This window comes from Hakea prostrata, chromosome 1, assembly GCF_041222555.1.
Source record: "Hakea prostrata isolate BN-2017 chromosome 1, UWA_Hpros_2, whole genome shotgun sequence".
NCBI lineage: Eukaryota > Viridiplantae > Streptophyta > Magnoliopsida > Proteales > Proteaceae > Hakea > Hakea prostrata.
This window is the reverse complement of record NC_142600.1, coordinates 25,540,175-25,561,602: the sequence shown is the minus strand read 5'-3', so window position 1 is coordinate 25,561,602 and position 21,428 is coordinate 25,540,175. Positions and strand designations below refer to the sequence as shown.

The following is a 21,428-nucleotide window of genomic DNA, read 5'->3' as shown; positions in this document are numbered from 1 at the left end:
TTGTTTCAGAAGATAAATCCTTCCTCTTCGTTCACTTTTTGTGGCTAAATATTAATTGAAACTCGTTGGTTTATTGTGCCCTAGTTGGTTCTCCAACTGCAACAGTGTTAAATAGTACTGCTGCTACTACTTCTCTTTTGTTTCTTTCTCTATTTTCTTCTTCTTCTTCTTCTCTTTCAACGATCCGACGATTTTCGTTTGATTTGCCAGAAAAAATTTATCGGCATTAAATTTTTTTGTTTTCGCCCCTTGGTTTCAGTTCGCCAGGGGCGAAATCACCGAAATCTGGCGATATGTTCTTCAGTGATTGGAACATCGGTATTAAGTCGGCACAAGACCGATCCGATACGAAAACGATGATGGCAGCTTCTGACGTATCCCATCTTTGAAATGGAACAAAAATTGAATGGATGTCGATGAGACGTGAGAAAAATATAAGAGAAAACCAAAACCCGTCCAGGTTCATTCTCCCGACATCAACATGTTAAATCCATCGAAGCCATATAAATAGAATCTCAACGCCTCTTATCTGACACACGGATCTGAAGAAGACTCGACTCGTCTCCGTCTCTGTGAGTGAGACAGACAGAAACTGCCATTGTGAGGAGGATTCCCAAAATACCCTTTTCTTACCCAGCAGCAACGGTTCTCCTCTCGTGGAACGTCTAATATGTTATTTTGAAAGGCCGCTCGGAGTGGAAAACCAGGAGAGGCCAACGAACGAATAATAAAAAAAAAAACGGGGGGAAAAGCTTCAGTTTTTAGCGCTAATGGCGTCCATGGCGGTTCTCTTTGTCAAAATACCGGACCCATCTCATTCATTCTCCCAATTACGGAGAACACCACAGTTGAATTTCAATCTCAACTCTTCGCTCTCTCTTCATTTCCCCAAGGAGAAGAAGAATCATCGTGAACTTCGGGTTTCTTGTGGTTTGATCGAACCAGATGGAGGGAAACTCACCGAGCTCTTCGTTGAGGAGTCCCTTAAAAAAGATAAAAAGAAGGAAGCGACGTCGATCCCCAGAATCATGCTTTCCAGGATCGATCTTGAGTGGGTTCATGTCCTGAGTGAAGGATGGGCTAGTCCCCTCCATGGATTCATGAGAGAATCCGAGTTCCTCCAAACACTTCATTTCAATTGTCTTCGCCTTGAAGATGGTTCCCTGGTCAACATGTCGTTGCCCATCGTTCTCGCCATTGACGATTCACAGAAGCAGCGGATCGGTGACTCCACCAAGGTGGCTCTCTTTGACTCTGCCGATAACCCCGTTGCTATTCTAAGCAAGTAAGGTTTCCTTTTTTACCCTCTTATATTTAGCATTTGCTTTCTCAGTTTTATAATTATGTGCAGAACTTCTTCCTCAGGTTTTTCAGAGTGTAAGTACATTTCGAGAATTTGATATCTATTTTCTTTTGAACCATGATATAGAATTGAAGTCGCGGACTTATGCTTTCTGTTTTTGGTTGTCTTATTTGATTTAAAATTTGATTGACTCTTCATATGTTGAGTTGTTAGTTTTGGTAGATTAAATGCTCTTATCAACTGAGATTTGTATGGACCTCACAATTCCAGTAGCAGCTAAGTTAGTTCTGCAAAGGCTGAAGCACTATTAAATTTATGGTTCGTTGCTATCGGAGAATTGCTTGATGACGTGGACATCTGAAAAGGTGGAAGAGCACAGAAAAGGGTTGGGACGACTTGGAGGCTCACAATGCCTTAGGCAGTGTGGCAATAGTTATATTGTAGAGGGGAAACAGAGAGAGCTATAAGCTGGTTTTTTTTGGTAAACGAGAGCTGAACAAATCCATACCTTGGTCCCCCTGCCTATTTATCAAATGCAAATTGAATGAATCCGTATCTTGGTCCCCCTTCCAAATTATAGAATCCGTACATGAGATGGATGACATTTGTTGAGTCCTCAATCGTTGGAGTCTTTACTTCCTGTAAAGGTTTATTTCTACCTTGGGGTCAAGGCCGTCTTATATTTAAATTATATGTAAAAGTTACTCCCTTGAGGACGTAGTCAAGGTATGCGTAAGCTTGACGGACGAACCTCAATTCAAATAAAAAAGGGTTTATTTCTAATAAGTTTGTGATGGGGTGGAAGTGTTTGATCCCATCCTTATTGGATTAGGCTTTATCTTCTGAGCTTGGGACTATGATTTGGTCCAAATACACTTCTAGTAGTGGGGATTTTGCTGCTCCCTTTTGGGGATTGACCTGGTCTCCCTTCTAGAGGTGGTTACCAGTCACAGTGTAGCTCTAAACTCTGATGTTGTGATTTTTTGATAGTCGGTGCTCCTGCCTAAGATGTTATCCATCAGGTGACGGAAGGATGGCAAGTGCATACGTATTATTTGTTGAAATATTTCTTTGGTGTATTATTATATTTGATGTAAAAGTCATGATAGGAAATCTTTCAAGGACCTAAACGCCAAGTTTGTCTCCACACCCCCCCCCCCCCCCCCCCCACCCCAACAACATACACACACACACAAGAAAAATAAATAATCTGACAATGGGTAAGAGATGGTAGTCATGGGGTAAGCTAATTTTTAGTGATGATTGGTATAGTTTTGTAAATTATGCAAGCAATCTGACTGTTGTCATTGGTTTGAGTAGAACTAATTTGGAGCGTAAGGAACACTGTACCAGATGGCAGTTGGTTGGGATAAGGCATTGTTGGGTTTAGTTGTTTCACTTCTGTCATGAACTACAACTGCGTCTTTGATAGAAGTCATCAAATTTCCAAGTCACCAACTTGTTGCTTGCTGAACTTCTGGTCCACTTTGTTTACTGTTTCAGCATCGAGATCTACAAGCACCCTAAAGAAGAACGTATAGCCAGAACATGGGGAACCATTGCTCCTGGATTGCCATATGTTGAGGAAGCAATAACCAATGCTGGGAACTGGCTCATTGGAGGTGACTTGGAGGTTATAGAACCAATCAAGTATAATGATGGTCTTGATCGGTTTCGACTTTCCCCTGCAGAGCTCCGCAAGGAATTTATAAGGCGCAATGCTGATGCAGTGTTTGCTTTCCAGCTGAGGAATCCTGTACACAATGGCCATGCATTACTCATGACTGACACTCGTCGCCGGCTTTTAGAGAAGGGATACAAGAACCCTGTTCTGTTGCTTCACCCATTGGGGGGTTTTACCAAGCCAGATGATGTGCCACTAAGTTGGAGAATGAAGCAACATGAGAAGGTTTAATATACTATCCTTTTTTCCCCCTCCTTTATGATGGGATTTGTATACCTCCACATCAATTGCTGGCCTTCAAAAACATGTTGATCCATCCACCTAGAGCTTTGGGTTGGAATCCATGACATGTCATGGTTCCTTAATTCCTTCTCTTGTGCATCTTTCTATGTTCATGGTTTCCTGTGGAGTTGCCTACACACAAGGCTTGTTATTGGGAGTCAATTGAGTTAGAGGGTTTCAGGGAATCACTATCACTTCTGGTTGACTGGGATTTTCTTTTTAGGTGCTGGAAGATGGCATCTTGGATCCAGAGACAACAGTGGTTGCAATCTTCCCATCTCCCATGCATTATGCAGGTCCAACTGAGGTGCAGTGGCATGCAAAGGCCCGTATAAATGCAGGTGCTGACTACTACATTGTGGGCAGGGATCCAGCTGGTATGGGCCACCCTGTTGAGAAGAGGGACCTTTATGATGCTGATCATGGGAAGAAGGTTCTGAGTATGGCTCCTGGACTTAAGCGGCTAAACATCCTTCCATTTAGGGTACACAATGTCAAACATAAAAATTCCTGATGTCCTGTGTTTTCATTAGCTTCTGTACTTGGACTAAGGGTATCTTTTTTTGCATAACATTTTGTCTTCTCATTTGAAACTACAGGTTGCTGCCTATGACAAGACTCAGGGAAAAATGGCATTCTTTGATCCATCAAGGGCAGAAGATTTCCTTTTCATTTCAGGCACTAAGGTAATTTACTCTCTTCTAAAATCTGGCTTGAGTTCAGAGAATCTTTTACCAGGAAGCATGGGATAACACAATGTAACATTGATCAGTTATGACATAAAAGAGTAGCTATTTCTATTTGGCAATAGAATTTGATGGACCTTGAGCTGGCCCAGAGGTTGCTTCATTGTTCTCAACAGCCTTGGTGATGACCTGGGCTGGTCAGGGGAGGAGGATGGGGGGAAGAAAAAGATCGGTGTTTTTCTTTTTCTCTCTCTCTCTTTTTTTTATTGGGTTGGGGGGATATTTCCTCACCACCCATACTTTGGGATTGTCCAGTCTCAACTTCGATGCAGTTTCACCTAGTGTAGAATGGGGACCATGGTAAAACACCTTGCTAAACAATTCCTCATTGTCATTTTGCAGATGCGAACACTAGCCAAGAATGGAGAGAACCCACCTGATGGCTTCATGTGTCCTGGGGGGTGGAAGGTCTTGGTTGATTACTATGACAGCTTGGTTTCATCAGAGACTGGAAAACTCTGTTCAGCTGTTCCAGCATAGGACCAGTTTGCCGTGTCAAATTGCATCTGAACAGTATGGGATAAACTTTGGAACTTATTTTCTCCTGTGTGATATTTGTTCAAAGTTACAACCGTTCCAACCTCTGTACAGCTTTCAAATAAAGCGTCAAGGCCCTTTACAGTGCTTGCCTTGATTTGTAGAAATTGTGGTCTGATTGCTTGATGAACTTAAGTTAGTGTCACTGTAACATATAAGTCTGTGTTGCTTTTAATGTACATTGGCTTTGGATTGCTTAAGAATTTTGTGGCTTTTAGGCATGTTGCCAACTGTGTTTGAGGTGTTTGTAACTGGATGTGTCATGTGTGCGAGCCACTCAGATACTTAACAAACAACACAAATGGTCTCTCCATGCCATTTTCTTCCATTGCTCAGGCCCCAGTAGATATGTTAGACCTTGCAGATGTTCTACTTTTGACATTAAAAGTCTGCATAGGACAATACCAACCCATTCTTCTTGCTTGTTGATGATTGATCCCTATAGGAACTGACTGGGACGAAGTTTCTGAATAAGCTGATCCCCCCTCTTTAAATGTCTTAACCTTTTTGGCACAAGGGATAAGGATGGGACAGTCCCAACATACACAGGGTGGGACCACTTTCTGGAGCATGTTTGGGTGAGCCTCAGTGTGTCGGTGGGGGTTTACTACAAACTTGACTTGCAGGTTTCAGCTAGCTTTGACAAATTTCCTTTGAAATTATAAACTGGAACCCCTGAACTTGTAAGATGCTAGAAGAAAAACTATTCCATCCTTACTGAGAATCATCATATATTCTAGTAGTTAAAAGGAATTCAATTATTCAATTGCAGTGGTAAATTAACCATGAATTGAAGAATGAAAAACCACACACAGCATTGTTCAACCAAGTTAATGGTGTCATTAAAATTTTTCAGTAACAGACATGTTATTTTACATTATATTCAAAGAATGCAATGGAAGAATGCTGTTAGAATATAGTAATGAAGAATTAGAATACCTAAATATAGCAGAACAAAAAAATCATTAAATCTAGCTGTTCTTATAGCTATCCCTGTTGAGAAAGCTTAGAAATGGCTTTTCTGGGACTGGTATGCACTTCACAATCCAACCAATGGGCCAAGATATGGCTGCAAGACCAATGCACACACACCATTCCCACCAATTTAACCTCTCCGTGCCTGCAAACTTCTTCAGAAATTCAACCATCACCACCTGAAGAAGAATGGTTATCCCCACTATGCCTAGAAATAACTTGTTCGTTTGTATTCCCTTGAAGACATTCTTCTTCTCTAGCTTCCTTGCATTGAACTCATTGAAGACTTGGCATAGCACAAATGTGTTGAAGATCAGGGTGTCGTTAACCTTCATATCCACCGAGAAGATAGACTCACCTCTAAACTGTAGGGTCAAGAGGATACAAACCTGATACAGAGCTTGAGCCATGAGATTCCTCCACATGACATTGGTTATAAGTGGCTCTGTACGACCCACTGGTGGCTTCTCCATTAGCTCCTCTGTTGGTCGCTCAGTGGCAAGAGCCAAAGCTCCCAATGTGTCCATGATCAGGTTCACCCACAGCAATTGAACTGCTGTTAGAGGAATTTCGCCAGCAGAAATTGCTGCAACAAAGTTGATCACAAGAGCTGCAACATTCACAGTGAGCTGGAATTGAATAAATTTTTGGATGTTGTTATAAACACATCTCCCCCACCTTAAAACTGTGGCCACTGAAGCAAAGTTGTCATCCAAGATGACAATATCCGAACTCTCCTTGGCCACTTCGGTCCCCTGTATCCCCATAGAGAGTCCGATGTCAGCCTCTTTTAACGCTGGGGCGTCATTTGTTCCATCACCGGTAACTGCAACCACATGGCCTTTCTGCTTCAAGCATTGTACCATCAAGAGCTTGTCTAATGGCGACGACCTTGCCATCACACAGATTCTATCAACCTTTTCCAACCTTTCTTCCTGTGTGAAGTTTCGAAATTCCACGCCCTCCACAACCTCTCCACTATCAGAGGTCTGACATGAATCAAGTATCCCACATTCAATGGCTATTGCCCTTGCTGTGAAAATGTTGTCTCCAGTGATCATTTTAAGATGCACACCAGCATCTTTGCAAGCTTCCACAGCCTTTCTTACCCCTGTTCGACATGGGTCTTTTAGACCCACTAACCCCAAGAAAGTTAAACCCTCTTCAGTTGGTTTTTCATGGATCTTCCCATCTTCTCTGTACTCCAATTCTTCTTCAATTATCTCTTTGTGAGCAAAACCAATGCATCGGAGGCTGCTAGCTGCCATATCTTCAATTATCTGTTTGAAATTCTTCCTTTCATCTTCACCCATGGATTTCAAGCTTCCTTCTCTGTCATAGTAGCTGGAACACATTGCTAGTATCATCTCAGCTGCTCCCTTCCAATGTATATGGATCATTTTCTCACCATTCTTCTTCGTCAAAAGGCCGCTTCGTTTCTTTTCTGAATTGAAGGCTTCTACCTGGAGAATGGTACAAGTCTTCTTCAGTGCCTCGACATCCATCTTCAGTTCTAAAACAACCCAAGATAGGATGGCTTTCTCAGTTGGGCTACCAGAGAACTCAGGTTGGGCTTGTGAATGGGATTTATAAACAGCTCCAGTGGTGTTCAGACCAGCTCCTTGATGGAGTAAGTCAAGAATAAAGGTAGAAATTGGAGGGGAAGCGTTATCTGTTATGGCATCTTGGCCAAGCCAAAACTGGGTGACTTTCATTTCGTTCATGGTGAGGGTGCCTGTTTTGTCAGTACATATGGTGGTGGCGGAGCCCATTGTCTCGCATGCCATGAGCTTTCTTACCATTGCTTGATCTGCCATCATTCTTTTCATGGAATAAGCTAGTGTGAGCGTAACAGCCAAGGGCAATCCTTCTGGTATTGCCACCACGACGATGGTGACAGCATCAGCAACAATACGAACAACAGCATTCAATATGTCATCTACCTTTGTCTTGCTGCCATTGTACTCTTGATTCCCATAATCATCCACCGTGTTCCCTGTAAAGTAACGTACCAACAACACCACAAGCACAAGGAAAGCCACTGCTAAGCCAACCTTACCTATTGCCATGGTTAATCTGTCAAGCCTTTCTTGTAATGGTGTCTGTTCATTGGTGTCACGGTTTATAGAGCTCATCATCTCACCCCATGCCGTGTTCATGCCGACCGAGGTAATCAGCATGCGTCCGTAGCCATCAGCCACCTTGGCACCAGATATGAGGAATGGGTTTCTTCTGCCATTAACTTCCACATGATCACTCTCCCCTGTCATGCTAGACTCATCAATCTGTAATGAATGACCATCTATGAAAAGGCCATCTGCTGGAATCTGATCGCCAATTTTGAGACACACAATATCTCCTACAACAACGTCGAAGATGGAAATCTGGCACCGCCGTCCACTCCTGATCACATCGATTTGTATGTTGTCACTTATGCTTGAGAGTTTCTCAAATTGTCTCGATTGCCTGTAGTTACTGAAGGCAGAGAGAGTAATAACAATAAAGACAGCAATAAAGATGCTACCACCATCGTACCATCCTTCTTGCCATCCATTTTCTTTGATGCCAAACCCAAGGGAAAAAATAGCACAGCCCAAGAGAATGAGAATTGTAGCGTCCTTGAAAGCTTCCAACACAAAATGGAAGAGGCTCTTCAGGGGTGGCTTTGGGTATGTATTTGATCCAAATTGATTGCGACGAGATGCAACATCTTCAGCATCACCAAAAATGCCATTCTGAACATCAGTTCTCAGAGAAGCCGCAACTGCCTCAACTCCTCCAAGTTGATTCAGACGATCTGGGTTCTTGTCCTTTATGATTTCGATAAGTGACTCGTTATCAGCAGCACTGGAGCAGTGTGAGTTCAAAGCCTCACCACTGGGAATGGGTTCAATTTCAAGAATGGTGTAAGATGGGGAGCGAGGGAAGGCAGCAAAGAGCTTATTTTTCTTGGTTAAAGCATCTTTAGCAAGAGAGACCAAGATGCGGGAAGAACAGATAGCTAAGAAAGCACGTCGCCATCTCTTCTGGGGTATGCTGATTAGCTGAAGAGTTGTGCACAAGTCAAGTAAGCAGTGCTGCTGCTTCATGGTGTCAAAGACCATGGAAGATGAATCAACAAAATATGCCCAATCTATTTATCAGAATCAGAAGAAAAAAAATATAAGATCAGGGGACAGTCTGTCGATTCTGGAATGATATTGGGAATTAGGGGTGTGGCCGCCTTTATATAAATTAACCATATGAATCTGATCGAAGTCAGTCATTACGTGAAGTTTCTGGGTTGGTTCTTGAAGCCGTGTCCGTGTTTCATGCCTTGATTTCTCTGAAGATGTGCCGCCTGACCCATGAATCTGAAACTTAAACCGAAGGGTTCAATTAATATATTAACTGCCTTTTTAGTTCGAGACTTGCTGGAGAAGGAAAAAAGAGAAATGGTGAATAGTAGTGAAAAGTACTGCAACTAACCCAGTCACCAAGCAATGAGAAAACTACGGATAATTGTTGACGGTGAGGTGAGTAACCAACCAAACCAGAAGAGCGGAAGAGTTGTCGACGGGTTAGAGGGCCCCGTGGATCATGAACTGTTAAGAGGTTGTTGTTGCCGACTATGTTGGGCAGTTTGATTGATGATAGCGGCAAAGATGCTACGTCGGCTTCAGATAGATATAAGCATGGAGTTAGAAGAATTCGAATGGTTTTCTAAGTCTTTGGCATTCTGTTTTATTGATGATAGATGAGATTGAGAATTCATCAGGTGTGAAATTGAATAGATGCTTTTTTACCGAAAAAAAAGTTTGACTTTTGGGCAATTTATGATGTGTTTGCTACAAGCCCACAAGTAGGGCCGCAATAAGGTCTTGTAGGGCCGCAATAAGGTCTTGTAGGGCTGCAATAGGGCCGGGATTATTCTTTCAAACTCTTATAATCTAAGCTCATTTCCATTGAGACCCTAATTCAAAGCCAAGGATTATTCTTTCTAACTCTAAGTTCTATCGAGCAAAGCCAAGCCCATTCTTGCCTTGATTGGCTCTATCCTTGTCCATATTCCTAATTCATTGAGATCAAGCAGCAGAGACAAAATTAGGGTCAGGGTCAGGGCAAAAAATAAAGGGAAAAGTCAGGACATGCCTGGGTGGGCCAAAAAGTAATCTCAGGCCCGCTTTTGGCCCTAACTCGCCTTTAGGGCCAAAATCTTGAGTCCAAGCCCTATTTAGGCTTAAGGCAGGTTAGGACCATCAGGGTCAAACTTGCACCCCTACCTACAATCCAATCTCATACACGTGGATTTTATTTGCTGCAGCAGTTGCACTCTCCAGTGAATCGAATCAAATCGTGTTTGACACATCATCAAACACATTGAATAAAATGTCAAAAAAAATTTTCTGGGTCATCAAGGGCCATAAACTAATTTGCCCTTTAGTGCATATATTATGTGTTGGTTCCAACTAAACTAACACAATTAATCGTCGTTAAATGTTTCAAATTTCAAACTTGGAGAGACTAAGGGCTTGTTTGGTTACATGAGTATGGAGATTTCAAATATCTAGAGATTTCAAATCTATAGATATCAAATCTATGGAGTCATAATTTATAAAATTAAATGTTTGGTTGTGGAATGAAATCTGTGGATTCATCCTAAAAAACCTATTTAATTGACGTGATTTGGTGGGTGAGTCTGCAAATGTATAGCATTTTTTAATTGCATCCACAAGATTTCGATTCACGTCCTTGCTGTAGCGGACGAATCTCTTGATCGAATTACCACTTGGACCAACCCCTTTATGGTCAAGTACTCTTATGAGTTATTTAATACGATGTATTGTGACTAAATATGTTTTAACTATTCGCAATATATATACTATATAAAATACATATTAATTAGCATTTAGTGTGAAAAAATAATTAATTAATATATCAACGGAAAAAAAAATATTGTGAATAGTTCAAGGGCATTTTAATTATAATACATTATATTAAATAACTTGAAGAATATTTTGGTCCCTCCATGCTTGAAATTTGAATAAACTTAACGGCGGTTAATTTTGTTAGTCTAGTTGGACCACACGTAATATATTGCATTAAGAGGACTCAACATTAGTTTATGGTCCACGTAAAAATCTCAAATTATTATAATATGTAAATATGACTAACTTTATAAAGTGAGTCATGGCATATATCCAAATCTGAATCCCATTGTTTCAAAACTTCACCTCCATGTTATCTTTGTCTTCTATCAAGCCAAATCGTATCAAAATCTCCAAGAGAACACAAAATAAAATCCAAATTTCCCTCTTTTCTTTTTCTTTTTTGGCTTTTTGTTGTTTGTGAAAGAATCAAACCTGAAACCTCATTTCTTTGAGTCAGAATCATCTCTCCCGATGGGAGCATAGAATACTCCCTGACGGCTATTGACCACAAATTAGGGCCCCCACAGGATTAGGGTGATGGAAACTCAAGTTGTTTTTAAGATTTTGTTCTTTTTTCTAACTAGCGAGTGGGAACAGATTGTTAACCAAGGGTCATATGAAGTATCTGCATTTACATGATGAGGATCATTTTGATTTTTGCCTGATTGAAATTGAAGATAATATACACATATTTAGAGTCTGTAGTTTCGCCAAGGATATTTGGCTTCAGCTTGTGCCCATCTAAACATGGAATATTTCTTTGGTTGCTGTAAGAAAGAAGGGTATAAATTCAAGAATGGGTATATTCTTAACACTAGTGGAGATGCATCCAAATAGGCATTGGATTGGTCAGAGAAATTTGCTTGTGTTGTTCATTTCCTATGGTTTTGGAGGAATAGAGGTTGTCTTGATCCTAATTTTGTTAGGCCATGGAATGGATGGGTGGTTATTGAAGAATTCATTAACGCTGTGAAGGAGGCGTGGTTGTCATACCAAGCTCCGTTGAGAATTCAATCTTCAAATGCTAAAAAGGAAAGTTGGTGTAGACCATGGGAGGGATGGTTCAAATGTAATACGGATGCGTCCTTCCACAATAAGAACAAAATTTCCCAACTAGGAGGGATAATAAAAGATCATGATGGCAATTTCAGAGAAGGCTTCTCCAAAACGGATATTTGTAGTGATGTGTTAGAGGCGGAACTGTTGGCGATAAAGGAAGGGCTTCACATGACGCTTAATCTAGGGGCGTGGCCAATCCAAGTGGAGTCAGATTCATGTGGAATCAGATTCATTGCAAGCTATGTCTCTTTTAGAGCCTATGATGGGAATTTTCAAGGAAAATATGGTGACAAAATTTTGGTTATCTGAAAAAGTTACCACTTGCATAGACATATTTGCTTTACCCATGTGGGTAGGGAAAGAAATAAAGTTGTTGATTGGTGTTCGAGAATGATCCTACCTTTGGATAGTAACTCGTTGATCATTTAAGATCCTCCTTCAGACCTAAAGGAGCTCCTTAAGGCAGATCTACGAGCAAAGCTAGTATAGTCTCTTTTGTTTGTTTGTTTCTTTGGGTTCTTTTTTGACCCCATTCTCTCTACCAACAAAAGAAAAAAGAAAGAATTCATTAGGGGTGGGGAAGGAGTATACAAGCTAGCCCCTTCTTTTTCTGTTTTTCTTTCCCTTCTTTCTTTTATTCTATTTTCTTCTTCTTTTCTTTTCTTCTTCTTCTTCTTCTTCTTCTTTTTTTTTTGGCGTAAAAGAAAACATGAGTGGTCGACAAGTGGCTTGAAACCTTACACTAGAGCTAAAAAAAACACAATGCTAGTAGGCTAAGGCTCTTTTTTATATCAATTTTCATTCTCTATTATGCCTATTTAAAAGAAATAAGTATAAGAATTCATTATTTGTCAATAATGAAAAAAGTTTGGTGAATTTTGTTAAAAATAAATTATGGAATGAAAAATAAGTTTGGTATGTCAAAATAAAAAAATTTTAGAAAATGATAGTGAGCAAGTGAAAAAAGAAAAAGAAAAAAGAGAAAAATATATATATATTATAAAAGAATGTGTATTGACTATTTTACCATTATCTTAACTATAAAATTTTAAGTAAATCTTTGCATAAATGTAAAAAATGAAATTCTCACCATAATCCATAATAAACAAAAAGTCTATTATGGATTTTGGAGGCTTTTCTATTATTTTAAATAAAAATAAAACTAATAATAGATGCCAAACAATTTAAAATAATAAAAAATTATCATAATTGAGAATGATAATTGATATCAAAAAGAGCCTTAAGCTAGACTAGTAAAAAAAGGAATCAAGATGCTGGTTTCATAATTGCGGGGTTCTTCATGCATCAATAGCAAACCATGATCATTTTTCTTTTACATGTAAATGTGGTGTGAGTTTCACATGACGGTCCACGGCTCGATGACCCTGGTTTCGATCAAACGCTGATCGACCAAGTAACGTGCTGTCGACATTTTCTTGACGAAAAAGATCCATGGTGGGGACTACATTTTCCGAAGACACATTCTTGAAGGGATCCAAGGCCAAGCCCTAGCGTTTGTCCTCTATTGACACGTTTATCAAGGCATTAAATGCCACATTTATTGATTTAAGAGAGAAAAACATTTATTTCTTTACTAAGAGGTTCCAATCATTATTGATTGAAAAACCCTTCAATGGTTCATTTGTTCCATTTCCACACTTTTTCTTTAAATTTTAAGTTGTCTAAATAAACAAAAGAACTCTCTTGCTTGTGCATCCGTCAACATAAAATATTAGAAAACAACTATTGGATTCAAGTTTTGTTTTTAATTTTTTACTTTAAGGGAAGTTTCCTCGAGATGACTTATGACTGAAAATAAATTCTCATCATCTGCTCAGCAACTGTAATGCAACATAGATATTTTTTATTCGTCATGTGTATCATAATATATTTTTCTTCATTGACAAGCAAGCTTGGCGAAAATTCATTCTAATATAAAAACAGTATTGCATGGTGAAACACAAACATTAAAATGATATTAAAAGAAAATAATCGTACTTTCAAACTCTCTTTTGTGGTTGGAAGCAATAAGAAAAGAGAGGGAACTTTAAAAAGAAAGTGGAGAGTTTGGTAATTAAGACTTGTTGAATATTTATTTTTATCCTTCAAATCAACGAATTCATTTGTAAAATAATTATACCGAAAGTCTTCTACTTTTGTTTTGATTTAATTTTAATATTCCTTTCTTTTATACGAAGCCCTCAGAGGCAAGGACCTCATTTCTCAATAGAAAATCCATAACCGAAAGTCCTGATTCTTTGGAATTAAAAAAATCTGGAGTCTGATCTCCAGGAATACACAGTAGTTCACACGGAATTAGCAACGAAAGCCAGCAGAAATTAACCATGAACCATGGAGAAAAGAGAAAGAGATGCGAGTTGTGTTAAACAAACCTAGTGACCAATTGATTCAAGTTTGTCTTATTAAGTTCTTACTGCACCATATAAAACTTTCTCCCACCAGCCCCTCCTTCTCCAGGCCAGCATCAAGATCCCAAAAACAGCAGATTACTGGAAACTGAAGATGCTTCTGGGATTGATAAATCAAACAATGGTCAAAACATCAAATCAAAATTCTGTATGATTAGGTTGATGTTAGTAAAAATTTCAAATTTAGAAAAACAAACCCAATTGTAGAAAACTCTCTGGAGAATTTAGCATCTGATATAACTGTAGATGGTCCTGAGGGACAAAGAATCAAGATTATATTTTATCTAGTAGTCATACATGTGATATTGCTTTTAACTTTGACTTTAGGGTTTTAGAACCTTTGCGTTCAGGCAGGGCATGTGTCTATTTGTCTGGCCACTGAGTGCGTGTCCATGGTACCAAGCAACCAATCCAAGTACCACAAGCAGGACATCCAACAACCAGATGCACAGATACACGCTTTGTGGAGACATAAAAGATCTGCGTGCGATTTTGAGATAAAAGAAAACAATGACTATTCACCGATTCCGTCAATGAAAAGAACCCAGACATTGATGTTGGAGCTGAATCAAACAACAGATTTTACACCCCCAACCAAAGAAAGTGAAAGCTTAACAACCGACTTGGAAATTTTTTTGGCTACTTGTGTTCCCAATGGTCAACAAACTAAATCAAAGTATCTTATCTGGAGTCAGTTTTTAATTCTGAAAAGAAGAAATTTTGAAAATCAATGAAAGTTTACAAAAAAAAGGGGTCGATTTAGTACCAAGTTAATGTCTATTGTCTAAAAAGTTTGTCTTCCACCTTTGCTTTGCCACCGATTGCCGGAAGGTGGTGGTATACTTTATGGAAATTGATATCATATGTTCTTTTGGAGACTAATAATTCAAGGGAGACGACTTTCAGTCAAGAAGCCATCATGAAATGATCGAATATAAATCCTTTGTGTGTTCTTTGTAATTCTTCTCTTGAGTCAGTCAAGCATTTGTTTTTGTTTTTAGAGTGTGATTGTGATACAGAAAAGAATATTGTTGAACCGGATCCATCCTTGGTTCAACCCTCAACCCCGGTTGGAAATGAACCGACTGATTTAGATTTGAACAAATCAGGTATGAAGATGGTGTGTTCAAGAAGAAACCTAACACGGTCAACAGGCAAGCACGAGTCCGAGATTCTCGGGAAGAATAGCCCGTTAAAGAGACAGTTATCAACCCTCGCATAACTGCCACGTCCTAGCATCAAGATCGTGCAACCAAGGGAGGTTATCCACTACCCCACTAACGGGTCTAATCGTCAAGATTTGACGGTCACCAGAAGAAGGCACATACAAGTTCGACGAACGGGATTAAGAGGTAAACTCTATATAAGTCAAAACCTATGTACAAAGAAGGTGTCTGAATTGTATTTCCAGTTATCGTATTCTTATTTTAGCTCTGCAACTAGTCAGAGCCTTTGTGATCAGTTCATTAACTGACTTAGCCATCGGAGGTGGACTCCCGACCCCCATGGTCGGGCCACATCTGACGATTGTTTTGCAAGTCATTATCAAGTGATCTAAGGGTTGAGCAGATTTTGAATGCATCATTTGGCGCCGTCTGTGGGAAACGCTTCAAAAAGTCATGATTACCAAGTCTGCGGCGGCGGCTTAGCGAGAGGCTGACATTCAATTTCCTGGTGGGAATAATCCAAAAGATATCCCTAAAGGAAGTTGTGCTCGTGAAGTACAGAGAAAATGGAGGACAATGGGGTAAACTGATCTCACGAAAGGAGATAAACTGAACGAGAGAAATTATGACATCTGGCACCGAAAGGTGCAATATCTCCTGGAAAAGCATGACATGTTGGAAACCATAAACCAAACAATGTCCCCACCTGAGGAAGGTACCACTGCACAGCATCGTAGGGACCTTGAGTTATACAATGTCTAGAAAATGAAAGATTGGGATAGTTAGGATTACAATCTTAAGCTCCATGAGGGATGACCTAATGCTTCGGTTTGAGAAGCATAGGATTACACTGTGGTAGGTTTCTTCTTGAACACGCCATCTTCAAACCCGATTTGCTCAAACCTAAATCGGTCGATTTGTTCCCGATCGGGGTTGAGGGTTGAACCAAGAACGAACCCGGTTCAACGATATTTTTTTTCCTTCTATTAACGAAGGAAAACCTTAGAAATATGAAAGAAGAACGTAAGCAGAACGTCAAAACAGGGCAAATTTAGTACCAAATTAATGCCTAAAAGTTTGTCTCCCACCTTTGCTTAACAACTGATTGTGTGAGAAGGTAGTGATCTACTTTTTGGAAATTAAAGTGTGTTCCTACTTCCTAGATCTCGTACGTTCTTTTGGGAGATTAATAACTCAAGGGAGACTTCCAGTCAAGAAGTCCTCGAGAAATGGTCGAATGTAGACCACCCTTGGATTTGCACTTTGTTCACATTCTTGGTTTGCTTCTCGATTGTGATTGAGAGAGAGACCGAGAGCCGTTTTCACATAAAACTCATAAATGCTGTAATACAATTGTGTTAATCGTAATTCGACGGTTATCTAAATATAATCCTATATTTAGTAACCACTCATAAATGAGTTTTCAATTTTGCTGTTGGGCATACTATTTTTAATAAATTTCAATGTTAAAGAAGAAAAAAATGTCGTTAATCCCCCCCTCCTTGACATCTCACTGTCGTAGACAGGCAATTCTGTGTTATATGATATTCCTTTCTCTTGACTTCTTTTTTATAAAACTTTAATTGATGTTGCATCATAATTTTTTTGGCAACTCTCTTTTCGTTTCTTGTCCTGATTTTAATTTGGGGTCTTCCAGGTTTTATTGGCACAGTTTATTTTTTGAGAATTGTATTGCAAGTTATTAATAAATTGTTTAGTCAACCCAAAACTAACATATTAGGGGTGTCAATTTATAGCCCGAACAGTTAAAACCGAACCGCACTGGCCTGTTATAGCCCGAACTGGCCCGAACCGAACCTTAATGGGCCATAATTGGGCTGAGGATTATGGAGCCCTCACCAACCCGAAACCGAACCACAACCCGTTTTGTAATTTTACATTAAATAATATTTGAATCATTATATTACCATTAGGTAGTTGGTATAGACAATTAAAAAAATTAAGCATGAATTCAAAGATCAAATAGTCATTTTACGACTTAATATCTAGATTCTTGATTTCTATAGAATGGGTGGGTTTTTCTTAATGGAAATTGACCAATGGTAACTTTGATTTTCATATAATTTTCGCTTTTGTTGTAGGATGTTCAATTGTTTCTTCTTGTTTTTTTTTCTTACACACCATAAACTGTTAGTCAACCCGAATCTAAACCGTTAACCCAAACAGTTAATTAGCCCGAACCCAAACCACACCAAATCGAAACCGGCATAAAACCATTATTTTACTAATGGGCCATGTTTAGGCTATGTGTTTTTCAGCCCCAAACCGCACCGTTGACACCCCTATTACATATGATAAGTATATTTAATTATTCATTGAAATTATCCTTTTTTCACTGAGAAATTTTGCATTATCGCCCTACTTAAAAATGTGATAGGTGTTCGGTTGGTAACCTAGGTTTCCAAAGGGTCATTTCTACAAACAATGAATAGAGAACTTTCAATTCATTTTCTGGCCTTGGCTTAGGAATGCATTGCAATCTTGCACCTATAAGGTCATCTCAGTTCCAAGCTCTTACTGTTATGAAGTGGAATCCAATCTTTTGATACTGAGCCAGCATCATTCTGGTGATTTGTTAATGGGTTTTTTCTTTTTTCTTTTTCTTTTTTTCTATGCTACAAGCCTACAACTTCTTCATTCACACTTTACCCCAAAAAAAAAAACTACTTCATTCACAAACTATCAGGTCATACCTGACCCTTGGGAACTTGATATGGGTAAAATCCCAATTAAGCTGAAGTGAATAATAGATGTTGTTTAGGCTTGCAAAATGCCCATGAGAAGTTGCTATTAAAGTCTATGAATGGGAACTTCTGTGGGATAAGAGCACTCAATTGCTGTTGGGCAGGTCATTCTGAAAAAACAAAGTAAATAAAAAATTACTGAGAATCTTTAAAATTTAAGATTAAGCTTTTAATCTCAGCCAATCCTTTGGTACAAAAAAATGTACTGTTGTGCACAGCAGAAGATTTTTTTCGCCAAAGAGATCATATCAAAATATGTAATTTTCAAATGAAGATCTCAGTCATCTCAGCGTGTATCTTGGCGATTTGTATTCCCATATTAACCGAAGATCTTAACAATCCATAATTCTCATATTGTGTGTGAGAGTCATATATTGTATTTCTTTGTAGACTGTGATATTTTTATATCAGAGATGATGCTAGTGGAACTCATCTTGTTCTAATTTTCTTATTGGTATTCAACATATCTTCTCTATTTTATAACGGTATTGACAATGTTCATTTTTTTTAAGTTAACAAATGCTTTGACACAGTTTTGAGGGGCGTTATTGTTATTTTGATATCAAAACATAACCTCCTATTTTGAAATTATACGAAAACTCCAAATTTTTGCTTCTTTTTTTGGTTATAGAAATGTTTTTTTTTTTCTTGTATAACCATATATGATTTCAACACCCTAAACATACGAAAACTGAAGAAAAACATTGCCATACACCCCCTAAATAGCTAGAAACAAAGAAACAAAAGAATCTGATTAATATATTTCACAATGATGAAAATCTCAAGAAAGTCAGATGCAAGATTGTCAATTTGCTAAACTAAATAGTAACAATCAGCCTCAATCAGAAGGGAAGAAAGGGACCCTTTGGAGTTCAGCATCTTTGAATTCAAGGTATGTGACTTGATCTCTTGTTGGAGAAAAAAAATAGTATACTATTAAGTTTCATCAGAGATTTATAGTCAGTCTTTGCATCGAAAGTCACGATCAACCACCTTTATCTATCTTTTTATTTCCTGTTCTCTTTCATATTCTCGCTTTCTTTGATCATATCGAATGAGATTTATACAGGCTTTATTTTAATCTGTCACCAAAAAAGAGTATAATCATCAAAATACAAAAACACAGGAGATGATAGTCTTTTTCTTTCCCCCCTTTTGGCTTTGTTTAATAAGATAAGAACAAAGGTGTTTCTGGGTTTCAGATCAAATATTCAAAATAACAATCCACAACGCGGAGATGCATTCCTCAGAAGTTGACAATGAAGACTTCAAATTTCCAGTTTCCACCTTCCATCCACAACGCGGTTTCTACTTTCTACAGATCATAGTTCCTTTCCTACCCTTTCCTTGCTTGCTACACTATTAAAGGCTTAAGATTCATATTTATGTTAACTATAAAATGAGTCTGGGATCTCTGGGACTGTGGGGAAGGCAAGAACAAAGCTGTCTTGCAGAAATGGCTCACTGTTTGATGAAAGATCCACTGACACTGTCCATAAAATTTAGAATATACCTGAACTATACAAATCTGTATCAGATGCCAGATACATTAATCACAGAAAAATAAATTAAGGAAAGAAAGTAAACCCCTTGAATCTGAAGAAGGAAAGAATATTTTATATGAAATTACAGAGCAAGACAGCTAGTTGCTGTTACTTAAAACATTTCATGGAAGAAGAAAGGCTGAAGACAGAAGAAGTAAAGAAATGGGTACTTTAATTTTGATAAACTTGCAGGTTACAGCAACATTACACGAAGAGGTTTTGAGTTTTCTAATTTTTCTTCTTCCTAGGAAATAAGAACAAAGAGGAAAACAAACAGAAAGAATAAATTTGAATACACTGAATGATAATTTATTATTTATCTAAAACTTCAAGGTTATTGTGTTAGACGGCCATCATCATCCTCACGAATTCTTCATAATTCACTTGACCATCACCATCCAAATCAGCTTCTTTGATCATCTGTTCTACTTCTTCATCTGTCAGTTTCTCCCCAAGGTTGATCATGACATGCCTCAGCTGTAGAAGAAGATAGGAAGAACTATTAATTAGTCTATCAAAAAAATGGAATCTTTCAAGCCCACTAAGGTTAAAAAATAATAATAATAAACTGTAAGATCACAGCTTTTAGGCTTGTAGCTCTAATAGAATAATGATATACATGAGAAACTGGCTACTTGGTGTTCTGCTTCACATAGAAAATTACATAAACAGGTGTGTGGGTGCAGCATTCTGCAATTTTTGGTCCCCTCTCCCTCTCTTTTTTCAACCTTAATTCCTTTTGGGTAGTGAGTAGCTCACCTCATGAGCTGATATGTAGCCGTTCTGATCCTTGTCAAAGACTTTAAAGGCTTCTTTAAGTTCTTCCTCTGCATCAGTTTCCTGTAGAAATCACCAGAACACAAATCAGAAATTGAAGAACTTCCTCTGAATCTATTTCTTTAAGTTGTTCATACCTTCATTTTTCTGGCCATGAGACTCAAAAACTCCCCAAATTCTATGGTTCCGTTCCCATCAGCATCCACTTCACTTATCATATCCTGAAGCTCTTCATCTGTTGGGTTTTGATCCAATGACTTGATCACTGTCGCCAATTCTTCTATAGTGATGCAACCTGAGAACAGAACCCATAACTTTCAAGCCATTGCTAATTTAACACAAGAAAACCAAAAACGAAATTCTCAAAATAGAAGCAACGGCAAAACCCCCCATCAATCTTATATTATTTTACTACACTGACCATCAAGCTGCAAACCCCATTAGAACAGACAAAATCAAACACAACATAACTTACGGTCGAAGTTCTTAGGAATAAATTCAGAAAATGGCTTCAACCCAAGAAACCCACAAGATTAATAACCAAGAACTTCATATTTACACAAACAGGGGAGAAGGAAGAAAAATTATAAATTTCGATAAATCTCCAGAAATTTACTAAACAAGAAGAACAGTAGTAGTACTAAAGAAGAAGAAGACTACTAGTTAACGTTCAGACAACAATGATGAGGAGTAGAACACACACACACCGTCTCCATCTTTATCAAACAGACAAAAAGCTTCCTGAAACTCGGAGATTTGTTCCTCGGTCAGTATATCTGCCATGATGGATTTGGTTTATGAGTTAAAACACAGAAGATGAAACAAGTGATTGGGTGAGTGAGTGAGTGACCAACACAAACTCTTGAAGGTGAAGCTAACAAGGAAGCTCCTTGGAAAGCTGATCAGAGAGGAGTATAGGTTCCAATTCCCAACCTTGGTTTGCTCTTTTATGTGGGAAAATCTCGTTAGAGGAGGAGAGCTTTCCCAAAGAAAAAGTTTTCCGCGTATTTCATATTAAATTCTAATTAACAAATTACCGTAACAGTCAAACACAACACAGTACCAAATAAACGTTCAACTTTGGAATTGTACGGACATTTCGACCGACGTGAAGTCGTGCTTAGTGTTACGCAATTAATGCGCAGCATTGAACTATATATGGTCGAGATTCAAAGTGGCGTTTGAGATTTGATCTCAATCGTATATTTTACTTTTTTTAACTAATAAAACAAAACGAGTAGTCGAAATCAA

The 21,428-nt window shown here is 38.6% G+C and overlaps 3 protein-coding genes across 3 annotated transcripts; 1 reads left to right on the top strand and 2 right to left on the bottom strand.

Annotated features, from left to right (window-relative positions):
- The first annotated feature begins 535 nt into the window (after positions 1-535).
- Positions 536-4,755, top strand: LOC149028467 (ATP sulfurylase 1, chloroplastic-like). Its single transcript, XM_089136912.1, has 5 exons — positions 536-1,285; positions 2,807-3,212; positions 3,493-3,753; positions 3,869-3,955; positions 4,358-4,755. Exons 1-5 carry the CDS (start codon positions 771-773, stop codon positions 4,493-4,495), a joined length of 1,407 nt encoding a protein of 468 aa, XP_088993038.1. The 5' UTR covers positions 536-770; the 3' UTR covers positions 4,496-4,755.
- Positions 4,756-5,305: 550 nt separating this feature from the next.
- LOC149028466 (calcium-transporting ATPase 12, plasma membrane-type-like) lies at positions 5,306-8,707 on the bottom strand. The gene has a single exon (XM_089136901.1). The coding sequence runs from the start codon at positions 8,629-8,631 to the stop codon at positions 5,524-5,526; it is 3,108 nt and encodes a 1,035-aa protein (XP_088993027.1). The 5' UTR covers positions 8,632-8,707; the 3' UTR covers positions 5,306-5,523.
- A 10,848-nt stretch (positions 8,708-19,555) lies between these two features.
- On the bottom strand, positions 19,556-21,092 carry LOC149028465 (calmodulin-1-like). The gene is made up of 4 exons (XM_089148522.1): positions 20,885-21,092; positions 20,315-20,472; positions 20,160-20,240; positions 19,556-19,877 (listed from the first exon to the last, which is right to left on the bottom strand). The coding sequence occupies exons 1-4, from the start codon at positions 20,958-20,960 to the stop codon at positions 19,743-19,745; spliced, it is 450 nt and encodes a 149-aa protein (XP_089004648.1). The 5' UTR covers positions 20,961-21,092; the 3' UTR covers positions 19,556-19,742.
- Positions 21,093-21,428: the final 336 nt, after the last annotated feature.